Source organism: Triticum aestivum, chromosome 3B, assembly GCF_018294505.1.
Source record: "Triticum aestivum cultivar Chinese Spring chromosome 3B, IWGSC CS RefSeq v2.1, whole genome shotgun sequence".
In the NCBI taxonomy this organism is placed as follows: Eukaryota; Viridiplantae; Streptophyta; class Magnoliopsida; order Poales; family Poaceae; genus Triticum; species Triticum aestivum.
The window spans coordinates 157,628,051-157,650,853 of NC_057801.1; the positions used below are offsets into that span (position 1 = coordinate 157,628,051).

The 22,803-nt window shown below is 44.0% G+C and overlaps 1 protein-coding gene, 1 long non-coding RNA gene and 1 pseudogene across 15 annotated transcripts; all 3 read right to left on the bottom strand.

The window, feature by feature from the left end:
* Window positions 1-6,704: 6,704 nt before the first annotated feature.
* LOC123067417 (flavonoid 3',5'-hydroxylase-like) lies at window positions 6,705-7,166 on the bottom strand (annotated as a pseudogene).
* Window positions 7,167-10,527: 3,361 nt separating this feature from the next.
* Window positions 10,528-17,494, bottom strand: LOC123069140 (uncharacterized). Of its 13 annotated transcripts, XR_006432288.1 has the most exons (6): window positions 16,975-17,488; window positions 15,507-16,898; window positions 15,275-15,402; window positions 14,772-14,836; window positions 14,443-14,568; window positions 12,623-12,977 (listed from the first exon to the last, which is right to left on the bottom strand). XR_006432288.1 is itself a non-coding variant. In XM_044491915.1 (5 exons), exons 2-5 carry the CDS (start codon window positions 16,229-16,231, stop codon window positions 11,302-11,304), a joined length of 783 nt encoding a protein of 260 aa, XP_044347850.1. In that variant the 5' UTR covers window positions 16,232-16,898; window positions 16,975-17,493; the 3' UTR covers window positions 10,528-11,301. The 13 variants fall into 13 exon arrangements, 12 of the variants coding, with proteins under 12 accessions (XP_044347850.1, XP_044347853.1, XP_044347845.1 ...); XM_044491915.1 differs by lacking the exons at window positions 12,623-12,977; window positions 14,443-14,568 and adding an exon at window positions 10,528-11,306 and having other exon boundaries at window positions 15,275-15,961; window positions 16,206-16,898; window positions 16,975-17,493; XM_044491918.1 differs by lacking the exons at window positions 12,623-12,977; window positions 14,443-14,568 and adding an exon at window positions 10,533-11,306 and having other exon boundaries at window positions 16,975-17,489.
* A 1,931-nt stretch (window positions 17,495-19,425) lies between these two features.
* LOC123065101 (uncharacterized) lies at window positions 19,426-22,736 on the bottom strand. 2 transcript variants are annotated; one of them, XR_006430901.1, is made up of 4 exons: window positions 22,145-22,736; window positions 21,116-21,161; window positions 20,369-20,529; window positions 19,426-20,097 (listed from the first exon to the last, which is right to left on the bottom strand). It is a non-coding gene; the product is annotated as an uncharacterized lncRNA (long non-coding RNA). The 2 variants fall into 2 exon arrangements; XR_006430900.1 differs by having other exon boundaries at window positions 19,427-20,097; window positions 20,369-20,465; window positions 22,145-22,734.
* Window positions 22,737-22,803: the final 67 nt, after the last annotated feature.

Sequence of the window (22,803 nt, forward strand, 5' to 3'; positions counted from 1 at the left end):
GTTGATGGTTGACAAGATCACTAGTTTCAAGAAAAGGGCAAAGGGAAAGAAAGGGGAACTTCAAGTAGAATGACAAGCAAGTTGTCACTCCCACGAAGAAGCCCAAAGCTGAACCAAAGCCTGAAACTGAGTGCTTACACTACAAAGGAAATGGTCACTGGAAACGGAAATACCCTGAATATTTGGTGGATAAGAAGGATGGCAAAGTGAACAAGGGTATATTTGATATAAAGGTTATTGATGTGTACCTTACTAGTGTTTATAGTAGCCCCTGAGTATTTGATACTTGTTCGGTTGCTAAGATTAGTAACTCGAAATAGGAGTTACAGAATAAACAGAGACTAGTTGAAGGGGAAGTGACGATGAGTGTTGGAAGTAGTTCCAAGATTGATATGATCATCATCGCACACTCCCTATACTTTCGGGATTAGTGTTAAACCTAAATAAATGTTATTTGGCGTTTGCGTTGAGCATGAATATGATTTGATCATGTTTATTGCAATACGGTTATTCATTTAAAATCAGAGAATAATTGTTGTTCTGTTTACATGAATAAAACCTTCAAATGGTCTTGCACCCAATGAAAATAGTTTGTTGGATCTCGATCATAGTGATACACATATTCATAATATTGATGTCAAAAGATGCAAAGTTAATAATGATTGTGCAAATTATTTGTGGCACTGCCGTTTGGGTCATATCGGTGTAAAGCGCATGAAGAAACTCCATAAAGATGGATTTTCAGAATCACTTGGTTATGAATCATTTGATGCTTGCGAACCGTGCCTTTTGGGCAAGATGACTAAAACTCCGTTCTCCGGAACAATGGAACGAGCTACTGACTTATTGGAAATAATACATACCGATGTATGCGATCCGGTGAGTGTTAAGGCTCGCGGCGTGTATCATTATTTTCTGACCTTCACAAATGATTTGAGCAAATGTGGGTATATCTACCTGATGAAACATAAGTCTGAAACATTTGAAAAGTTCAAAAATTTCAGAGTGAAGTGGAAAATCATCGTAACTAGAAAAATAAAGTTACTACGATCTGATCATGGAGACGAATATTTGAGTTACGAGTTTGGTCTTCATTTGAAACGAAGTGAAATAATTTCGCAATTCACGCCACCTGGAACACCACAATGTAATGGTGTGTCCGAACATCGTAATCGTACTTTACTAGATATGGCGCGATCTATGATGTCTCTTATCGGTTTACCACTATCGTTTTGGGGCTATGCATTAGAGACAACTGCATTCACGTTTAATAGGGCAGCATCTAAATCCGTTGAGACGACACCGTATGAACTATGATTTAGCAGTAAACCTAAGCTGTCGTTTCTTAAAGTTTGGAGTTGCGATACTTATATGAAAAAGGTTTTCAACCTGATAAGCTCGAATCCAAATCGGAGAAGTGTGTCTTCATAGAATACCCAAAGAAAATTGTTGGGTATACCTTCTATCACAGATCCGAAGGCAAAACATTCGTTGCTAAGAGGGTGCCGATGCTCAACAGCAAGGAGGGTGTACTGGCAATATACACATTCGTGTGCAGCCCCAGCGGTAGGAATCAATTTGAATATAATAGCACTTAATTAAACCAAATAAATGAATGAAAGCATTTATAAAAGCTCCTTCCCTTGTATTGCTTTAATGTTGCTAGTGCAAAAAATAGACTGATAAGTTCAATAAAAATGTGTATATTAAAATGGGTATACCTTAACTAAAACTATAACAAATACATCTGCACATTAGCACAATTACTCTGCACTTTTGTAAATTAATTATGGCCACCAAACAGTGCAAGTAAAATTTTAATCAACATGAAAGATGAAGAGTACTCAAAGGCGATAACCAAGTCATGCTATCTATTAAAGAATAAAGATGCCATGAGTAGTACACACCAAGATTAAATCAGTGACCCTGTATAAGCCGTTGGCAGTGCAGCAGCATCAACTCAGACAATCATTATAGGCAGTCCAAGCTGTTTGCATTGTTTTAGACCGGAGAAATTGATTGCACAATTGCATCAGCTACAGTACAGAATTGCCTCACCTATAAGTCATAACATCAATACTCTAATGTATGACCAAACGATCAACGACTGTTGAGAAAAACAAACCGGCTGATCCGATTAGGATGGATTGAATAATTGATGATCGATACGAACTGAATGGCAAAAACGATGAGGATCCCAGATGTGACAAATATAAACATGACTCAAGATGACAAATTAGATGAAGCCTCGCCGTTCAGTCTGTCAATGACGAGGAATCCTTCTGCTTGATGACGGCGACAGTGTCCATGGCATGGATTGACCGAGACCAATGACTTATGGGTAGAAACAAAATAGTTCTGTTGCAGAGCCGGAACTAACACATAGGAGCTAGAGGAGACCAATATCTTGATGGTGATGTTCTACGTACAGATACATGCATGTATGTACCACGCGTGCTAGCAAGCAAGTCAACCGCATCAAGCCGTCAATCTTGGGGCAAACCCGGGAGACGATGGCGGCTATGATGAGCCGGGCTGTGCTCGAGGGCGACCTCTAGGCGCCGTTCTGTCGCCCCATCCTGGTCGCCATAACCTCCCAGAAGAGCCACCGGCGCACGTCTCACCCTCCTTCACGGACGTGTAGATGGCGTAGTATCTATCATGCGGAAGTAGTGTCCTGCGCCGCCATCGTGCAGCCGTTGGACCACGCATAACAACGGATCTCCGACACCAGCGACGGCTTCCACAACACCATCGCCACGTCCTTAATGATGCATCCACTTCTTCATGAAATCCACCGGAGCGTCGCTGCTCGGCCCCACTGGCCCGCTCCTTGCCGAGGCCCGGCGATCAACTCTTCTCAGCAGTCTCCTCATCAAGAGATACAAGAATCGTCTAGAACTCCTATCATCAGCACAAGGAGGGCACCCAGTCGAAGGAACTCGCCCGCGCAAAGGAGGGTAGATGGGAGAGGAATAAAACTAAGACAACAGGAGGCTGCACAACCGGAGACACGCCGCGATCGATCTACTTGTAGACGCAACAATGTGTGGCGTGGACAGAGACCAAGTTAGAAAAGAAACGTTTTTTCCTTGTATATAATCCTGGACGGAAACAATCCGTCGTGTCTCGGCCCACCGGGGATGCCATCGTCGCCAGGATGAGGATGCATCTATGCCTTGCTCGTTCGGGACGTCGCTTATACGTTTTAAAAATTCAAACTGAAAACGTAAATTCACAGGAAGAAAGCGTATTGTGACAGTGAATCCGGAGACTCAATCCGTGCTTTATTATTACTAGCACAAATGCCCGTGCGATGCAACGGGAGACAGAAGACCTCACTTCACTAACCCAATGGCTCAAGATCTCCTCCTCCTCTCCCCATGACCCATCACCAGACATGACATCATCAATAAACTCCTTGAAATCCTCCACACTGCCACACGAGAAACAAAATAAATATTAGCATTGTCCACAGATTCACCACCTTTAGCTGATATAACAGAGGAAAGTGCGGAGTTTGTGTCGCACACAGTAGGGACTCTGAGTCCAACTCCTTGTACTTCGGTGACGGGCGCTAGTGGGTCGAGCTGAAAAATAAGAGTGAAGATTTGTTTTGTTCTTAGAAAAATATAGCATATGACCAACAAATAATGAAAAGTTTTTATTATGATTTAGACATAGTTTTTTTGCATGTGTTATCGCAATATTTTGCTCTTGAGTTAAACAATTCTGATACGTCAAACATTAGTTCACAGTAACGTATATTGGTTTTTGACGTCAACAATTCATATATAAAGAAGTGGTTCAGCCGTGGCATGTGCACCTAAACACAACACCTCACAATTTAGCTACAAAAAAGCGGTTCAAGATGATTTAGACACAAAGAAGAAATTCATCAAATCAATAATTGAATAAGCCTTGGAGCATGTAGAGAAACTATGATATTTTTGGGGCATAATTACCAAAGGTCTTGTATATGGGGTGAAGTAATTCTTGGTTTATGTTCATTTAAACATGGTATTTAATTTTTCTTGTCGAATATCTTATTGTTGTTCAACACACTTATATTCTAATTAGATTGGAATCACATTATAATTTACTTTAACTTTAATCGTATGTTCTGTTTTACTGGTTAAATTTTATGTTTAAGCCCTATAACTTAATTTTAAATAACAGAAATATATTTAACACTTACTTCTTGTTTATTATTTTGCAATTCAGATGTAAATGAAGTTGTATTTTTATCCACCCATTTAATAAAATATGACTAATATTATTATCGGGAATTATAATGCACGGATGTGTCTGCTCATCCTTTCAAGCGCGATGGGTGCCACACCATTTAATGTGTGAGACCGGCCGCGCATGTGATGATGATCCTATTGCATGCTACTGTCGTGTTCGCCGTGGGTGATGCTCTGTAAGTCGCGCCTTAGTGCATCCATTAGTTTTTTGAATTTTCATCGAAATTCATGTTTGTATGCGAAAGATTAAAAGGAAGACAAACTACATGCAAAAAACCAAATTGTTTTTCGCTAGATTTTTGTATTTTTTTTACTTTTAATGAAATTTGGCATGTACTTGGATTTTCATATTTTTCAGGTTTATTATCTTCTTCTTTTTTGGTGGCGACATTGCTCTATTCGCACACATACATTTGTTCCTACTTTTGTCGATGCACAGACGACATTTTTCCTACCAAATATTGGATGTACACATGAACTTTTTCAAACCAGCTACCAATGCAGCACCATTCCAGGCCATACCCACAATCATGTTTTATTAGAGAATCCAATCAGCTTTAATTAAGAGCCATGCATGAGGTGGCTGCACGGCTGGGCCAGGGAGGCTGGTCTTGGGCGCGAGCGCTGTGCTGGGCCTTGGAGGGTCACGCGGCCCACACGAGCGAGCAGGGGAGGCTTGGTCGTCGTTCTCCTCGAACCAGGGCATAGGCAGGAGGTGGCTTGCGGTGGCGCTGGAGGCAAACTCCGACGGGGACGGCGAGGGGTGGTGCAGATCCAACGCGGGAGTGGTGGGGATGGGTTTCCCGCGGCCAGATCCGAGCATGGACGACTCGTGGCGGCGGCTGTGGAGTTCCTGGCGGCCTGAAGAGAGAGATGTGATGTAGAGAGATGAAGAAGGAGGAGAGAGAGATGCGCTGCTCTGCTGGTCCGGCAAGGACCGCTCGTCGGCGGCGAGGCGAGGTAGAGGAGGTCCGGCCGACGCGGTCGGGCGTAGCAGGGAGCTCGAGGGGGCGCTCAGGGAAGCGGCGGCATATTGGCGCAGCTCGTCCCAAATTAGCGGCACGAAACGTTTTTTTTACTTATTTACTGAACTGCGCGTTCAACTACTCAAAATCACAAGGTTTTTTTCGCAAAAAGGACGCGACGGTGAACCCGGAGACCCAATCCGTGCTTTATTATTAGGGAGAGATTATTACTAGCAAAAATGCCCGTGCGTTGCAACGGGTATAAAATAGATCTGAGTGTTCATGTGATATTCAAGAGTTTACTGTCACGGTGAATAATAAGATTTTCCAATTATATTGGTTGTAAGACTCGTAAGAATCCACTTTATGAAGATCTTATTGTATTCCAAAAGCTCGTAATATTTTTCTCTACCAATATAACTACTTCTTCAACTCTCTCCAAAAAAAATTTAATAAGTTGTTATTTAACAACCCCGTGTAAAAATAATTAAAATATCTAAACATTTGTGGATTGAGTAAATGATCGGCTAATCCTTCGATGCGAAAGTAATTGTGCATCATTCACATACTTGTACCTATATCTCTCAATCCCTATTAACATTGATTCATATTTATGCTTTCCCATTTTAAAAATATGATGGCCGAAAAGTAAAGTATTTACAATGCTTGTCGTTCTTTGTTGACACGTTGCCGTCAGCAGTAGGACCACACCCTCCACGCCAACAAGACCACTTCCATGGACATTATCGTTGGGCATCGATGGGGATCAGGATTAGGGTACGCAGAACTGCGGGATAGATGGTACGACGGAGGGTAGTGCTCCCCCTTCCCAGCAGTCGTGTTGGGTGAAATAGGACGCGAGCAAGATGCACCGATGTCGCACTCTCTCTATTCTTCATCCCTCCGTCTCTCCACCCTGTCTCACCCATGGCATCCAGATTTGAGAAATATCTTCATGGACAGCAAGCACTGCTGAGCTTCAAATATCTTCTCCCTTAAGAAATATTTTCTTCTAATATTTTACTCACTTTTAATTACTATACTCCCTCCACTCTAAAATAAATGTTTTAACTTTGTATTAACTATGATACAAAGTTGTAGTGAAATTATGACACTTATTTTAAAAGAAGAACGCATATATAATGTAACAACAAACACCATCAAGTAACAACAAACAACAGCAAGTAATAATCGTCGCTCTTCCAGAAAATAAATATTTGTAATTGATGCTAGCGTGCATGCATCCGGTAGCTTCTAACCGGTACAAGACCAATTCCATTTGGTTTCATCATTAAATAAAAGCACCGACCGGCCAGCACCACTCCTTCTCATCCATCTGCCCATCTGCTTGCCTTATCCTCATCGCCACTCCTCCTTCTCACTCAGCGCTACTCCTCCTCCTCCTCTTCTACATGTTTTGTGCCGACGATGCACTCCACTCTCCTGGAGTGCGCGCGGCCGTGGTGGCTGGCCAGAGCCAGGGCAGCACCCCTTATCGGCGAGGAACCCATAGGCGCCATGGAAGCTCCTCTGTCGTGGGTCTGATCTGGCCGTCCCGCCCCAGTCATCGGCCCGCTCCAGATCCGGCCAGCAGCCTCGCCTCCGATCCGTTTCGGACGGCCCCGCCCACAGCCTCCGCCACCTGTGACATGCCCCCAGAGGCCCGGCCGATCCCGCGGCGCTCATCCTTGCTTCGTCCTCTGCTCGCGACTCGCGTTGTCCGTCTCGCCCCGGCATGCTCCAGGCCACCAACCGGAGCATGTCCACGAAGTCCAGCCGGCACTCCTCCCGGGCGCGCTCCTCGGCCGTTGCCGCGTGCTCCACCAACAGTTTCATGTTGAGCCCGTCGAACTGGCGGTGCACCCGGTGCAGCTTGGCCTGCACTCCCTGCAGGTCCCACGACAGCGCCGCTGATGTTGAACTTCCCCGTTCCGGTTAGGAGCGACACAGTCATCTCCTTGTAGCTGCTGCACTCGTCCTCCTCCCGACCGCAACGCCTGGGCCGGTCCCCACCCCCCCTTCTCTGCTCCGAAGTTGCTAGCTCGTGAGCGCCAAGGCAACCACGACCACTCTATCTTAGGGAGATCGATGGGTTCGGTTCGTTCCACTTGGGAGTTTATTCCTCCTTCTCATTCCGTTTCCCTTTCCTTGCTCCCTCTTGCCCATTACGGAGGAAATTCCGTTCTTTTCCCTTCTCCTCGCAAGAAATTTGTTCCGTTCTCTTCTCCTATGAGGAAATTCGTTTGGTTCCCTTTACTTGAGGGTGGGCCCGGTGGTGGTGGCGCGCGGCGGAAGGCGAGGCCGGCGGCGGCACACGCCGGATGGGCGGTGGCCGGCGGTTACGCCGGATGGGAGGCAAGGTCATGGGTCTCGGGTGTTTTTTTTTCTTTTCTGTTGCCCATACCGGTTCAGGTTGACTGGTTAATAGGATTGCGGGTTGATTATCAGTAAAGTCAGGATGTTTTCTATAAAGTGGATACGGACGACAGAAACCCAATTTTCTTTATTATTATAGGTAAAGAGGTAAAGACTAGGAAAATTGCTCGTGCGTTGCAACGGGTGGAACTATATGTGTTTTACTTCCTCACTGTGTTCGGGTTCATGCCCTACATCGCGTACATCCACGTGAACCGTGGGTCTCATTGCCTAATATCGGATCTGCCTTAACTCCACCAGGAAGTCCGGCTGTCCACCATCACCATGAAGGCCCAATACGGTGGCAAGGTGCAGCAGCCTCGGTGAGGGCGTGGCCTACAGGATGCCAAATGCATTTGAGAAGGTTTCAAGGTACCGAACAGGCACCGATGTCGCCCTCAGCCTCATACTCCTCCTCCACCCAACGATTGGCCTAGGGACCACTCGAGCACTCATCAGAGTGAAGCGGGCATCCCAATTCTGCCTAGGAGGGTACGTTTGCACAAATTGGTGTGAGGCGGGCGTCCTTAGCAAGGTGGTGTGTCTTGCTTCTCTACGTTAGGACCGGCGAGTCAAGAGAGGTGGGCTTCTTCCCGATGGCATAGTCATTGACAGACATCCTGGTGCTTCGCCCACCCATGATTTCATGCTTCGCGCACCCATGATTTCATGCTTCGCGCGTAAAGACATAGATATATAGCTAGAGATGCTCTTTATCTCAGAATCTGAAAGGTACAATGCATAACTGACTGGTATATGTAAGCTATTTACCATTTAATGTTTTGCTGTGTACGTGAGGTCCGTGCGTTGCAACAGAAGGATAAAAGTGTGCCTTCAAATAAGAGAAAATAATATCATTGCTCGTCGCCCTGACCAAGCTGCACGGCGGTGTTGGTCGGTTTCGTGCTACTACAGGAGTCTTGCTGGAAGCATTTTTTTCTGCTTCAATCATGGACGAGCGATGGCGGCGAGCAGGGGCCCTAATTAATTAGCGCCTCAATCAGCCCGCATGCATACTCCCGCGGGAGGAGCAGCCATGCATGTCTCCTCATGCACTCTCCTCCCATTCATTGGATGTATCTCTTTCTTATTCTCACCTTCAATCACAGGGACAATTCACGCCGAGCTAATTCTCATAAATCCACTGCGTATATAAACATGTGAAATTTGGTTTAGAGGGACAATATGGAACTAATTATTAAACGATTAATCTCTTTAGCGCAGGCATATAAGCTAGCTTATATTTATTGCTGATCACGAAAGCCCATGCCCGTAAGCGCATCGTTGTGACCCAGGTACACAGCTGATCGTACTTCTGCTAGCTGGAACGAGGGCTTGGTTCGAATGGTGTTCACTCAGTTTGATGCCGAGGCAATTCTGAAAATCCCATTGTGTACGCGCCGACTAGGATTTCTGGGCGTGGCACCATGATCCTAGAGGAAGATTCAGCGTCCGGTCTGCCTACCACATGATTCTCAAGACGAAGCATAGCAGAGAGGCATGGCTAAATGAACAAGGAGGGACCTCACATGAATTTAGCGAATCCAACAATTGTCTATGATCTGGCACATCCAAGTCCCCTCAAAGCTTAAGATGTTTCTATGGCGTTTAGCTAGGCAGTCAATGCCAACAGGAACAGTTTTGGAGCACCGTCACATGGCAACGGAAAATACCTGTCCACTCTACGGAGCCGTGGACACATGAAAGCATGCTCTGGTCTCATGTCCCATGTCGGCAAGTGTATGGGCGCTGGCCCCCGAAGAGATGGTATACCATATGCTAGAGTGGGGAGAGGAGAACCCGAAGGACTGGCTGTTTGCACTCCATGAAATATTATCTAAGGAGTTTTTTGATCGCTTGGTGGTCTCACTTTGGGCGATATGGGGAGCCAGGAGAAAGGCCATACATGAGAACATCTTTCAATCACCCCATTCGGTTAGTAGTTTCATATCTACTTACTTGGGGGAGCTGCAGTTGGTAATTGCCAAGAACCCGGGCGAGACGGTCCATATAACCAAGAACCCAAGGAGGTGGATACCCCCGACTGGGGGCAATGCTAAGATAAATGTTGACGCGGCTGTGTCTAGGCAGGGATCCGGGTCGATTGGGGTGATATGCAGAGATCAAACATGTATGTTCATGGGTGCCTCCACTATTGGTTTCAGACACATTGTAGATCCACCGACACTCGAAGCTCTAGCAATCAGAGAAGCATTGGCACTGGCGGATGATCTATACTTGCTTCGAATTGAAGTGGCGTCGGATTGCAAAGTGGTAGTGGAGGATTTGCAGAAGGATAATTCGGCGAGCTACGGTGCCATTGTACATGAAATAATAGCCCATACCTCATCTTTTGAATTTTGTAGTTTTAGACATGAATTTAGGAGCTCCAACTATGAAGCTCACAACTTAGCGAGGTATGCTTTATCTCTCGGTGATGGCCGCCGTGTGTGATTAGGCCATCCCAGGAATCTTCGTTTCGTCCCTGTAAACATTGTGACGAATTAATAAAAGCCTCGCGACGTTGTCTCAAAAAAAAAGCTGATTTGCCTAAAAACAGGTACATGGGTGACAAAGGTGGAGAAAAGACGCGGTCCAAAGCCACTATATAGCACTTTGGTTTTGACATACAATGAACCACAACTTGGATGAGTTGGTTAGCTTGATAGGGGCACAATCGATGAGTTGTGAGTTCGATTCCCAATGCAAGCATGAATTTCCTTTAGTACCACCTCGTGTATATGTTTTAAATTCAAACAGGAAGAAAGCGTATTGTGACAGTGAACCCGAAGATCCAATCCGTGCTTTATTATTAGGGAGAGATATCTATAGATATAGATATAGACTAGCAAAAGAGCCCGTGCGTTGCAACGGGAGAAAAATATACCACATTCTCTTCTAATCTAGAAAAGGTGTTACATAATCTAGAAATCTGTTCCACAAGTCCAGATCTTCTATTTCAACATGACTTGTATGTATAGATTTAAAAACTAAATACAAACGGGTAGCGATAATCCATTTATTCATGACATGCGCGGAATGAGGTGTTATTATGGATAAAGGAAAACGACAAGAACATCGGATAATACATTAGCGCACTATGGAGACATGCATGCATCATGGACGGTTTTCGGTTCAAGCGTCACCAACTTATGGTGTGTTCAACAACATTCCTATTGTTAGCTCCGCTCCATGACCTCAAACTCATCCTCGCCTTGTTGTCCCGAGCTCGTCCTTGCTTCAATATGACGTGAAATATTGCTTCGGAACTTCTCATGCCTCCTATATGCTCGTCCAGTTTTGTTCGTCAACATTGTTTGCCTTATAATTCCCACCCCTCTGCTAACGGGTCACTTGGCTTGTTTTTTACAAAGAGTAAGAAGCGCAGGATCATAGTAGGCATGGTTATTAACAAAGCAGAAACAACATGATTTATTTAACCATAAATAGGAATTTTCACCACAACAGCTATATAATTTCTCCAACAGCATACATATAGCAAAGCTTTCACACCTATGAGACCTGGGACCACACTGTAAAACCTGACCAAGTACTGTGCTACCGGAAAAACAAAATCCCTATCGTTGTCTCACTTTTCAAACTTGTAAGATTGCTAACCTTTCGTGTTATTCCTCTGGTTGGATGCTAGTCAAATCTTCGAATGAAATTTTCCGCTAAGCTGAAAAACAACAGAAATAATATATATAATAGAATGTGTGCTTGAAAGGGGGTACATTTGAAAAATAAGGAAGCAACAACCAAGTGTCAAACTACAATCAATTTATCTCCAGATGAATAAATTAGTGAGCTCGGATTCGTACAAAAAGTTGGTTGGCTATGTTCTGTAAGCTGTTTTCTGCCAAGAAAAAGTGTGAGAATTTCAGTATTGTTTCAAAACTGTAATTGATCAGCGGCAAGTTCACTGCATAATTAGGATGCAGAGGTGATGCTGATAAGTGCATGTCCGTACTGATTGTACCTGGCTATAGTACGTTGGTCCCATAATACCAATCATGGGTGACATTGGATTCTGACTAATTGCTGAAGTTTGCCTGGAAGTGTAATGGAGTACTTTACCCAATTGATACAACATTTGGTTAAGCCTATCAGTATGAAAATTAATAGTGCATACCAAGCAGCAGTTCTAAATTCAGCAATCAAAGAAAGTGTTTAGACATGCTAAATTAAGCCTGCGCACTTTATTTCTTAGCGTACGCGCTAATTAGACCAAAGCGCGCGCGTCGTGCAAAATCCACCGTAACGATAACTGGTCCACGTGCTTCGCCAGGCCCTCGCTCCTCTGCGGAAAAATAATAGTAACATGTTACGGTCAGCACACACTAATTAACATAGCGCGACCATGCATGGGGACATCGCCCCAGCCCAACTGTTAGTTCCTATCATCAGTAATTGGGCATGTAGGAAGTAGTAGTATGGTTTAGTTTAGCCCTTGTGTAGTAGCATGATTCAGTTTAGCCCTTGCCTATAGACCTAAATCAAATATGGATCAGACACGATAAAAATGTAAACTCGATCAAAGGGTCTATCGAATTTTCAGAGATGTATTTTATCAGACAACAAACAAGCAGTCTGCAATAACTTTGCTAATCATGAAAATAAGAAATCATATATATGTTGTGATGTTGGATTTTCAATCTCTTCTTCATGGAGTTTCCTTTTGCATCAAGGTTTCCGCATGCCACGGTAGTAAAATCAGGTCAGGGCAAATTCTAAATATAAGAAACAGCAGAATATCCAGTGCTACTGTACTATTGACAAAACCATCAAAATTTCATAAGCCAGTTCATTCAAAGATTACCAATTTAGGCTGCTTGCAACCTCGAAGACGAGGAGAACGTGACCCTGTCCCGTGTGCGTGCGGGATCGACGGCCCAATCACAGATTTCTCATCCCCAAATTAGTACCACCTTGTTTATATTACGATTTTGTCTATGCAAATCGTAAAAGCGTATTACGACATGAGAAGAAAGCGTATTGTGACGGTGAAACCGACAAAGTCAATCCGTGCTTTATTATTACTAGCAAAAGGGCCCGTGCGTTGCACCGGGAGAACAAAATCACATGCCCCTAACCCAATCAGAATCAATCTTAGGAATAGTCATGTAATAAGAGTCAATCTGTACACCCACCACAGCTTCTGATCATGGTGTTTTAAACATAGTTGTACACTTAATTCAGAACCCGCAACAACTACCAGGAAGGCAACCAGCTCGTATGAGGTCTTCCACTGTGTTACAGGTGCCAAATTGTCTAAAAGGTTGTCACATCACCACCGATGCCAAATGAAAAAGTTATTACACCGGCTTCACATCATAGGGCACCGCCCAGTCTGAAAGAAGGAACCCAGGTTTAGATAAAACGCTATATAAAATCATCACTGGAGCATCTCGAGCGAGTTCTTCGTCCGCCGAAAATTCCCTTTGTTCTCCAAATCAATTCTTTCTATGGCTGAAACCACCACCCCGTCATATTTTTATGTTTACTTTAGCACACATAGTTTAGTAGTACAACATAGAGAAAAACATAAATGTATTTAGAACTGAAAGTAAATATAAGAAGCATGACCATATTGTTGGAGATTATTAATCCAAGTCCTATAGAAAATAGAAGTGTTGAAGCAGTCTGTACACAAAGTTGCAAACCCATCCGGATGAAGTAGTCTACAAGTAGTTACGGATTGTAACGAGCTGACGTTAAAACTAAACCCAGAGCAGACACACAATTTCTCTCTCAAAAGAAAAAAATATCATTATTATAGCCGACTACATGAATTTATAAAAAGAGAAGTGAAAAGAAAATCAAGTTACAGGTGAATAAATTACAACTACAGATTTAACAATACCTGCACTGCGTGTAAGGTCAAATTGATTCAATTGATACTAACATTCAGCATTTCTTATGAAAATGTCTAACGCTTATAGCCCGAAAGCTGAAAAATTCTTTGCAAATTGTTTTATTTTTTGGAGCTTATACATGTATGGGTGGGTGCCTCAGTTCAGGATTTAACTAAGTAAACATCTTAATGTTGAAACTTTTGGTGAAATCTTATCACAAAAAGGAATACTTATGCAAATTTCATCAGTGTAGAGTGCCTTATTGCTGGCCTTTCCACCATGATTGCAAGAATCAATTTGCCACCAAAAAGAAACCCCAGAGACATGTGTATTTAGACGATGCTAATGTGCACTGTACAATGGCAGAAATAAAATCATCTCAAAATTAGGTTCAACAATACATTAATTAGGTTTCTTTTAGGAGCAATTACCTACTCACGTCCATGTTCACAGTAGTGGAAAAAAGGAATATAATTTCTACTAAAACAAACAACTATGCTTCCTGTACTAACCTTGGGCATTGCTCGAATGTTTTAGCAGCTGCTTGTGTCATTCTTAGTTGCTAAATACAACCAAAAGTGTAGTATTTAGAAGCAACGGCGTAACTTGCAACAAAATAACTATTTGTATAGTAAATGGCCTAGTTCACTAATCAGGTAGAAACTGTTCAGGCAGGTTGTCCTTGAAGTTCTCCATGTCGTGAGCATAACTTCATTGGCTGAAAAAACTGCTGATACACTTAAAATTAACAACCAACACTATGCTAGTATAGTATAAAAAAACAGTAAGTCTATCTGTTTCACACCAATGTTTCTTCCAACGAAGGATCACCCCCATTGCTATACCAAACTGAGGGCCTGAGGCTATTTCCCTTTGCTATACAGAATAACAAAAAAGGCTCTACACCCAAGCATCACACCACACAATCTTCCAAGGATGCTATACAGAATAAAGCACTACCTTACGAACAATTTCAGATGAGGACACTGACCAACAAATATTGCAGTTAAAATTTTCAAGTCGTGATCTCTGGTGCTCCACGGCTTGGTTGTGATAGTCGTGGAGCACAGCCAGATCCTAGTCCTCCTGTGGACGCGGACGCGCAGATCCGACCATAGGCGAAAGAGGCCATAAACCAAGAGAAACAAATCAATAGTGGCCTAGACCATGCGAGCCCAGCGTCCTCGATCCCAGGAGCCATGGCCTTAGTGGCGACATGGAGATCATGGTCGATGCCCAGCAGAGGAACACAGCTAGCAAAGAAGGATAAATAGGAACCTATTTCTCACCTTGGAGGTGTTGCTGCTGCTGCACTGAATTGTTTGAACCTCGCTTTCTGTACCTCCTTGGAAACCTGAAATATGCAGATGTTAGAAAGCTTATAATTTGTATATGATTATTTTAAGAGAAGGGGAAAAGAGTATCAAGAATAGATTCATACTTTTGGCTGTTAGCCATTACAGGCTTGAATATATCTATTTCTGTATGCATGTGCAAACTATCATAAATCAATAATAGTATTATCGATTAGCTATTCCATGGAACAATTTCTCTGAACATTCTTGCTTCAAAGTTGTCAGAAGTTCTAGCTATGACAAAGACATGTACTAAAAGTTCTCACAAATAACCAAAAATAAAAAGGCATATCAAGACAGGAAGATGTTTGTTTGACCAAATAGTTACCACTCTCTGAACCATATTGCCAAAAATTAGCAGGAACATGGTCGTGAACTCATCCCCAGTGATCTCTCTTTAAACCAAACACTCCCTGACATATGGTCATCCCACTCACCTTCCTGCCACTGAAGAAAACAATCTAGATGCAGAACGTCGCGAGAGGTGGGGAATAGCAGGAGCTTGCGAGGGAACCACTCCAAATCGGCCTTGTACACCTTGAACGCGGAGCATCCATGGTTGCTCCTGTAAACGAAGGACGGCGGTGAGATGATAAGAGCTCCGAGAGAGAGAGAGAGAGAGAGAGAGAGAGAGAGGAGCAAGGGGGGAAGGGGAGAGACACAGGAGACCTGGGCGGCTCCGGCGCGACGGCGCGTGCTGTCCTCCCGCGGCCACGCAGCAGTGGTCGTCGGAACCAGCCCCCGCACGGGATCCCTCCGTCTCCCGCGCCCGTCCGCCATCGCCCGGCTCCGGCGAGCTCCGGCCTTCCCTCCGTCTCCCGCGCCCGTCCGCCATCGCCCGGCTCCGGCGAGCTCCGGCCTTCTTCTCTCCGCACCGCTTTTCCTTTGTCCCTTCTTCTCTCCCTCGCCTCCTTGTCTCCCCTCTGCCCAATAGTCGTGGATGCCATGAACCCGCCCGGGAAGCCGCGCTCCGGCCTTCCTCGTCGTCACCGGCGATCCTCGCCACGCCGCCCGCCTTCGGATCCGCCTCCCCAGCCCCTACCGCGCACGGATCCGGCCCCTGCAAGCTCCAGCCGCTGCCGCCGTTTTGCATCGCGCTGCCGTGCCACCGCGTTGACCCGACCCTAATTAATAACGAATCGTTTTTCACTTATCCATGGACTGCGGGTCAAATACTAAAAAGCACACGGACCTTTATGCAAAAAAGCCACGACGGTGAACCCAACAGATTCAATCCGTGCTTTATTATTACTAGCAAAAGGGCCCGTGCGTTGCATCGGGTATAAAATAAATAAATGCTTAAATAGTTGAAAAAATACCACTTAAACTTCACAAATAATCAAAAAACTATAGAAGAAAAATTGTTACCCTTTTATGTTAATGAGATGTGCCATAGCATTGCATTTTTAAGCTAGGACCCAGCGACTCCTTTTATATGCAATTAGCATATATTTGCATATATTTATGCATATATTTCCTTTCTCTTTATTTCCTTTCTCAGCAGCTACTCCTTCCTTCTTGTATATGCATTTAGCATATATTTTCTTTCCCTACTTGTAATTGCTTATTGGATTCATCCTTTTCCATGCCAGACCTACACTTAAATGTCATGGCAACATACACATCTTGTTTTCTGTATGGAAAGCCCCAACCATAATTAAATATTTGTGAGTACAATACAGTATCAGATGTTTCTCTCTATGTAAGTCATGTCAGGTCTACTGAATAATGCACATTAAAACTTGATTATATAGCAATGTATCATACTGTCATTGTAATTACTCTGAAACCACCATTCTGTCCAAAAACAATAGTGCGTGGTCTTTATTTTTTGCGGGAAAACAATACTGCTTAGTCACCATGAGTTTCATAATATCTCAACTAATCAGATCAAAGTAACTCATGGGGTGCAATAGAAAATACTTCTAGGTCTGGCAGGAATATGTGAGCGCTTAGCTTATCTAACACCAGAGAGACAGGTCAAATCCAAGTAGAACGTGCTTCAAAAATATCTGTGGTTGCTGCATGATCTTGATGTCCACTACAGCAGAAGTTCTTAACCTGCACAACGGAAAGTATGTGACGAGCGAGGAGAGAGGAAACTGAAGAGAGAGAGAACAGTAAGATGGATGCTCACACCGATCTGCTGCCGCGGCCTTCGATCCAGTGTCGCCATGTGCCCTCACTTCGCCGCCGCTGCAGGTCTAAAGAGGAATCTCACGCCGCCGACATCTCCTTGTCATCATCCTCCACTGAGGAGGGGCGGCGCTGCTCCCCTTCATCGTCCTCCACTGCAGGAGGCTCCATCCCATCCTCCTTGTCCCCCCACAGGATGAGATACACATCGCCGCTGCTCCTCTTGTGCCGACTGCCCACCCGCACAGGGCCACGCGACCTTCATCTGGCCACTTCTCGCCACCGTCGTCCACCGCATCCTGGATCTGATCGATCTGGAACTCGTCGAGATCGATGGCTATATCTCACGAGCAGCTGAAGCTGGGTGTCAGGGGAGATGCGGCGTATCCAGCCGATCTCGTCTAGATTTGATTTGACGACTGCGGATCGAGGAAGGACGCCGCAGAGTGGGAGGGACGGCGGCGGTGGAGGGATGGAGGCGCGGCGGCACTTCTCGTGCGGGGCTGCAATTTCAGCTACGGGCGAGTCAGGGCTGCGTACAAACCGTTTTTTTTTGCCACGTATCGTGGACTGCGGGTTGATTCTAAATAACTTCAGGGACTCTTTTACAAAAGCGCCGCGACGGTGAATCCGGAGACCCAATCCGTGCTTTATTTATTAATAATAATTAAATTAGGGAGAGATGAAGAGATTAGGGAGAGAGGAGAGATTAGGAAGAGAAAAGAAAAGTTAAGCCAAAGACGAATTGGCCGGGCAACAATACAACTCGTATCCTCTTCCGTTTCATGTTTAAAGGCCCGTGCGTTGCAACAGGTGAAATTCAATATCAAACACCCCTTGCCTTTTCGCACCTTATCCTCTTCCCCACGCTTCTCCGAGATAGTTGTGATGTCTATGTGATCACAATGACCCAAATGTGAACAATCTCAAGATGATAAGCTGATCCACAACATAACACACTGTCTATGCAGGCTAGCATAACTGACAAGCTCACGTGAAATCCGTTATCATACACGAACATTATTATAGCTAATGACCAACATATGACGAGGTTAAAAGTATCACCCTAAGGCCGGCTCCAATGCAAGAGCGATAAAATCTTGAGCAAATTAACATGCACAATCATACAACCCTAGCAGCTACATTGTGTATACTTTTTTTAGTGGCCGACTCTAGGTTATGTGTCGAGGCCGAAAGTAGCCTTGGCGATGCAAAAGCTGCCAGGATTTTATTCCTAGCGCCCGCATTGTATGTGCCCTAACCAAGTTTCAGGTGACAAAAAATACTTTTAATTTTCTGAAAAAAATGAGATGGTTTTTTGAACTCTTCTTGATCATCTACACCCATATGGAAGAGGGCCTTCCAAAGCTCACAAGCAAAAGAGCAATTGCGGCGAGGCAACATATGTTTATTTCATTGTGGACATTTTATTGTGGAGATGAAGTAGCTCCTCGATCTGCATGGGTTGGTTCCATCGAAAATTGAGCGTAATAAAAATAAAGTTGCTCATAATTTAGCTAATATTGATTGCTAGATAGCAGCGCTAGTTGGTTGCGCCTGTTTCAACCAACTTATCTAAGTTTGTATTAGCATACTATAGCACTCTTACATTTATCCCATGAATAAATTTGTTTGTTGGCAATGGGTGCAGGCTGGTCCTTCAACCGTTTCAATAATATTTGAAAAGAACGTCAAGGAAGTGGAAAAAATAAAAGACGCTCAACACAAAGTCTGAGTATGTGAACCAGGCTGGTCCTTCAACCGTTTCAATAATGACCAACGTGGTTAATTCTTTCCATCATTTACTTTCTTTATTTCTGTCAAGCCACTACTCTTTCCTTCTTTTATTTTCATATATGGAAGGCCTTCCCTCTCCTTATTTTCTGTGACATTGCTTCTCTTTCCTTCTTTAATCTTTTCCTCCCTTCCTTTCCTTATTTTCTGTGACCTTGCTTCTCTTTCCTTCTTTAATCATTTCCTCCCTTTCCTTCTTTTTATTTCTCGTGTAATTGGCCTCATCTCATCCTTCCTCAATCTACCCAAGGCTGCTTGGTGATGTAGTAAAACTCAGAGGCCTATATAAATTAGTGCACTTTAATTGAAAGGGGCGAGGTGGGACTAATTAGTTTGACAATGAACGTTGTTTCTTTTTCTACACCAGGCCCAGCTCGGCCCATGCGAAGGAGCAATTGAGATTGGTGCGTGGCCCAGGCTTTGAGAGTTACATAGAAAAAGAAAAAGTTTCTTTCTATTGCAAGAAACATTAGCCGGGTGAGTTGGCTAGCGGCTACGTGTTCTTTGCTAGACAACCTAAGTTCAAATCACACATTAGCAATTTTTTTATTTTATTTTATTGTGGGTGCAGCATGCCTAAAAGCGAAAGGCACCTTGCTTTATCAAACTGATGAAAGCGTAAATTCATCAGAAGAAGCGTATTGTGACGGTGAACCCACGGAATCAATCCGTGCTTTATTATTAAAAAATAAAAAAATTAATAGCAAAAATGCCCGTGTGTTGCAATGGGAGAAAAAAATGTCACGACCCTAACCCGATAAGTATTCCCTCTCATCCCACACACAATCAAAAATCTATCCTCGACCAAAAATCTATCTTACTGACCTGTTCATTTAATCAAATCGAGACTCATGCAAACTCGAGACTCTGAATATTCAGGATGCGGAATGGAGTGCAGAGTTGAAATCCTAGAATAGAAGTACCACTGTACATGAGGAGGGACATGAACAACCTCGTTCGCAGAATGGCCTTCATGGCAAACTGACCCAAAGATGATGATGTAGATCTTGCGGATGGTCGTCCACCGCAGGTCCAGTACTTCATCATCCACAACCGCCGCAAGCACTGGCCACACGCCCTACCATGAAACGCTGCGCGCTACTGTTTGCCACGCTGCTAGCCCCATCGCCTCCAGCCACCATTGTTGTCGCCACCATCCAGAAGCTTGACTTTGGCACTGCCCAGTTAATCATGCCCAGACTGCAGCTCCCAGATCTTTGGGTCTGAATGTGATGGCGATATGCATCAAGGTGATCCCCTGCTTGTTGCTTTAGTGAACTCGGTAGGCTTGGCATAGGGGATGCAGTTTATTGCCCAACCACATCTCATACTGGAAACATGATGAGCCCCAAATTATTTCTATCTCGAAATAGATATATCGATGCTAAACAGAACTCTGTGCATGGTTAAAACTGACAGACAACATCCTGTTCTTGCTGTACTTTTAAAATTGAATTCAGATTGACCAAAATAGGTACCATTTGAAAGCTTATGACAAAAGACTTCTACCTTTATTTTCAAAATACTAACTGCATCTATTGTGTGCGATTTCTTCTAATCTACACATCAAACTATCATCTTAGGTATTATATAGATGTTACCTTTGAAACGTAGCTGGCCAATTTGATTTCAACTTGAGAACTCAGATGAGTTTCTTCTTAGTGGATATCTGCTTCGTTTGGAGATGCACCCATCAGCCTGAACCAGCACCCAAGTGATGTGAAAATGAATGTTCTTTGCGTAAACATTTCTTCAGCTTTAGCTAGTAACAAATATATCATTCACCATATGAAATCAATACAGTGGAACATATAAGTACGTTCTTTTTCAAAACTTAGCACAAGGAACTAAATCATCCAGTTAGTCGGTTCACTTAAAATCAATCCACATACTTGTCATGACGCAGACATTTTACCTTTGATAAACTAAGTAATTGGCAATTTAGCATTCGCAGATATTGTTATATTTTCTTGTTAGGAAAAGCAATCAAAATTCCCCAAAAGGTGTTAAGTTGTCACACAATTGTATGTCTGTGTCTTGTCCAGAAGGTTTAAGCAACTGGAAAATGTGGGCCATTAAGCAAGTTGAGATTACTTTTTGCGGAGAATAAATATGATCCCAAAAGAATAATTCCCTATGGTTACTTGGAAAATAAATGTGATGCCGAGTAATTAACTTCATAATTAAGCACACAAGCCAACCACAATCAAGCACACAAGTCATCTACATCAGTACTGTTACACTAACATGTAGCAACAACACGTATTTTATCATGATTCCCTTGGAATCTGTACAGTGTGGTGATGAGTGTGTGGCACAAAAAAGAGACCTGGCATTATGGTTGGTACCTTGAAGAAGGCCTTGCTCTTGTGCTGGTTGTCCAGTGCTCATGAACTGAAAGAAACAAGAAGACCAGGATGAAAAACAACCAACGACAACTTTGGCAAATTTTCAGCATATCAGAATCTGAGGAAAGCATGAACACATTAGCGACAATATATGTTAGACAAAATAATCAATTTATTTTATAAACTTAATACCAGCCAATCAGTGCTGTTATCTCGTCGCTCCAACTTTTTGATCTACTCTGTGATGATATTCTTATACAAGGCTTTAGATTGCAGCTTCTGGAGGCAGGTAACAACACAAGTGATCACAAAAACAAGCAGGAAAGCACCGGTTGCGATTTCCAAAACAATAAGCCAAGTCAATTGCTGGACTTTAACATGCTTATGCTCAAAAGTATTATGTTTTCATTGAAAAATCACTCACTTTTCTTTTGATTGCAGAAACTGAAGGTTCATTTTTTAGTCACACTGTCCCAAGACACACCTCAACTTGTATCTTCAAATTCAAGCTTAGCATAGAAAGTGAGAATTTTTTAAAAGTTTAAGACATACACATGATCCAAGTCAACCAGTCTAGGCATGGTAAAGTCTACAAAGATGATTCACTACCTTACTGTGTTATCAATTGATGAAAAATTGGCACAGCTTCTAGGATAATCCTGGTAGTACAACTGTAACAGTTACAATAATAATCTTGGTTTTTCATTTGAATAAAAGAACACAAACCATCATGAGGCCCCTATGGAATCAGTACAACCATGATTCTGATCTCTCTTTTTTTTGCGTGGACCATGATTTTGATCTGCTATAAGATTTATCCTTAAGTTCATAGTATTCAGAGTTCAGACCTCACCAGTGGAAAAATTCCTAGCAAAGCCATGTATGCGTAAAAGAAACATCAACAGTTATCTAGATAATCATGGGAAGAACATATAAAATTAATAAAGTCCTAAAGGAATAAATCAAGCGTGAGAAATTTACATGGTTGCTAGCTAGCTAGCATAGGCTATTGGCCAATGAAACACGTACCAGAGGATCAATCAGGCATGATGTATGGTCGTTTCGTGCACATCTGGTTGGCTTGTTTCATCGTCGTTGCCGGCTACTACTTGTACATCTGGTCAGCTTGCTTCTTCGTACTTCTACAACAGTACCTTGCTCTGAAGTGGATTTGAGTTTCACTCACTCCCTCCAGATCCTCCCGAGGAGAGGCGCTCCTCATGCGGGAGACCAGTGCCCTCACACCGCTGCACCCTGCCGCATCCTTCCTTCTTCTCCTACCTCTCCTCCTCCTTGGATCCTCCTCTGTCTCTCTTTTCTACCAGAAAAATCAAAGCCCCGCCATGACCTTGGAGCTCTCCCTGCCAGCCATGGAGGCCCGCCTCCAGCTGCAAGGACTTCGCCCGCGGCGCCGGATCCCTCATTCTCCCGCGCCCACTGGATCCCGCCGCCGCCGTTCTGCACCGAGCAGATGCGTCGTCCCCAGCCTCTCGAGCAGCTGCGCTGAGCTGATCCAGAAGCTGCGGTCGAGAGCACGGCAGGGGCGGCGAGCGGGCAGAGGTGCGGCCGCGGCGGCGGGCGGGTTGAGGTCGGCCGCGGCGGCGGGCGGGTTGAGGTCGGCCGCGGCGGCGGGCGGGTTGAGGTCGGCCGCGGCGGCCAGGGGATTTGGCTCGGCAAGGCCAGGGTCG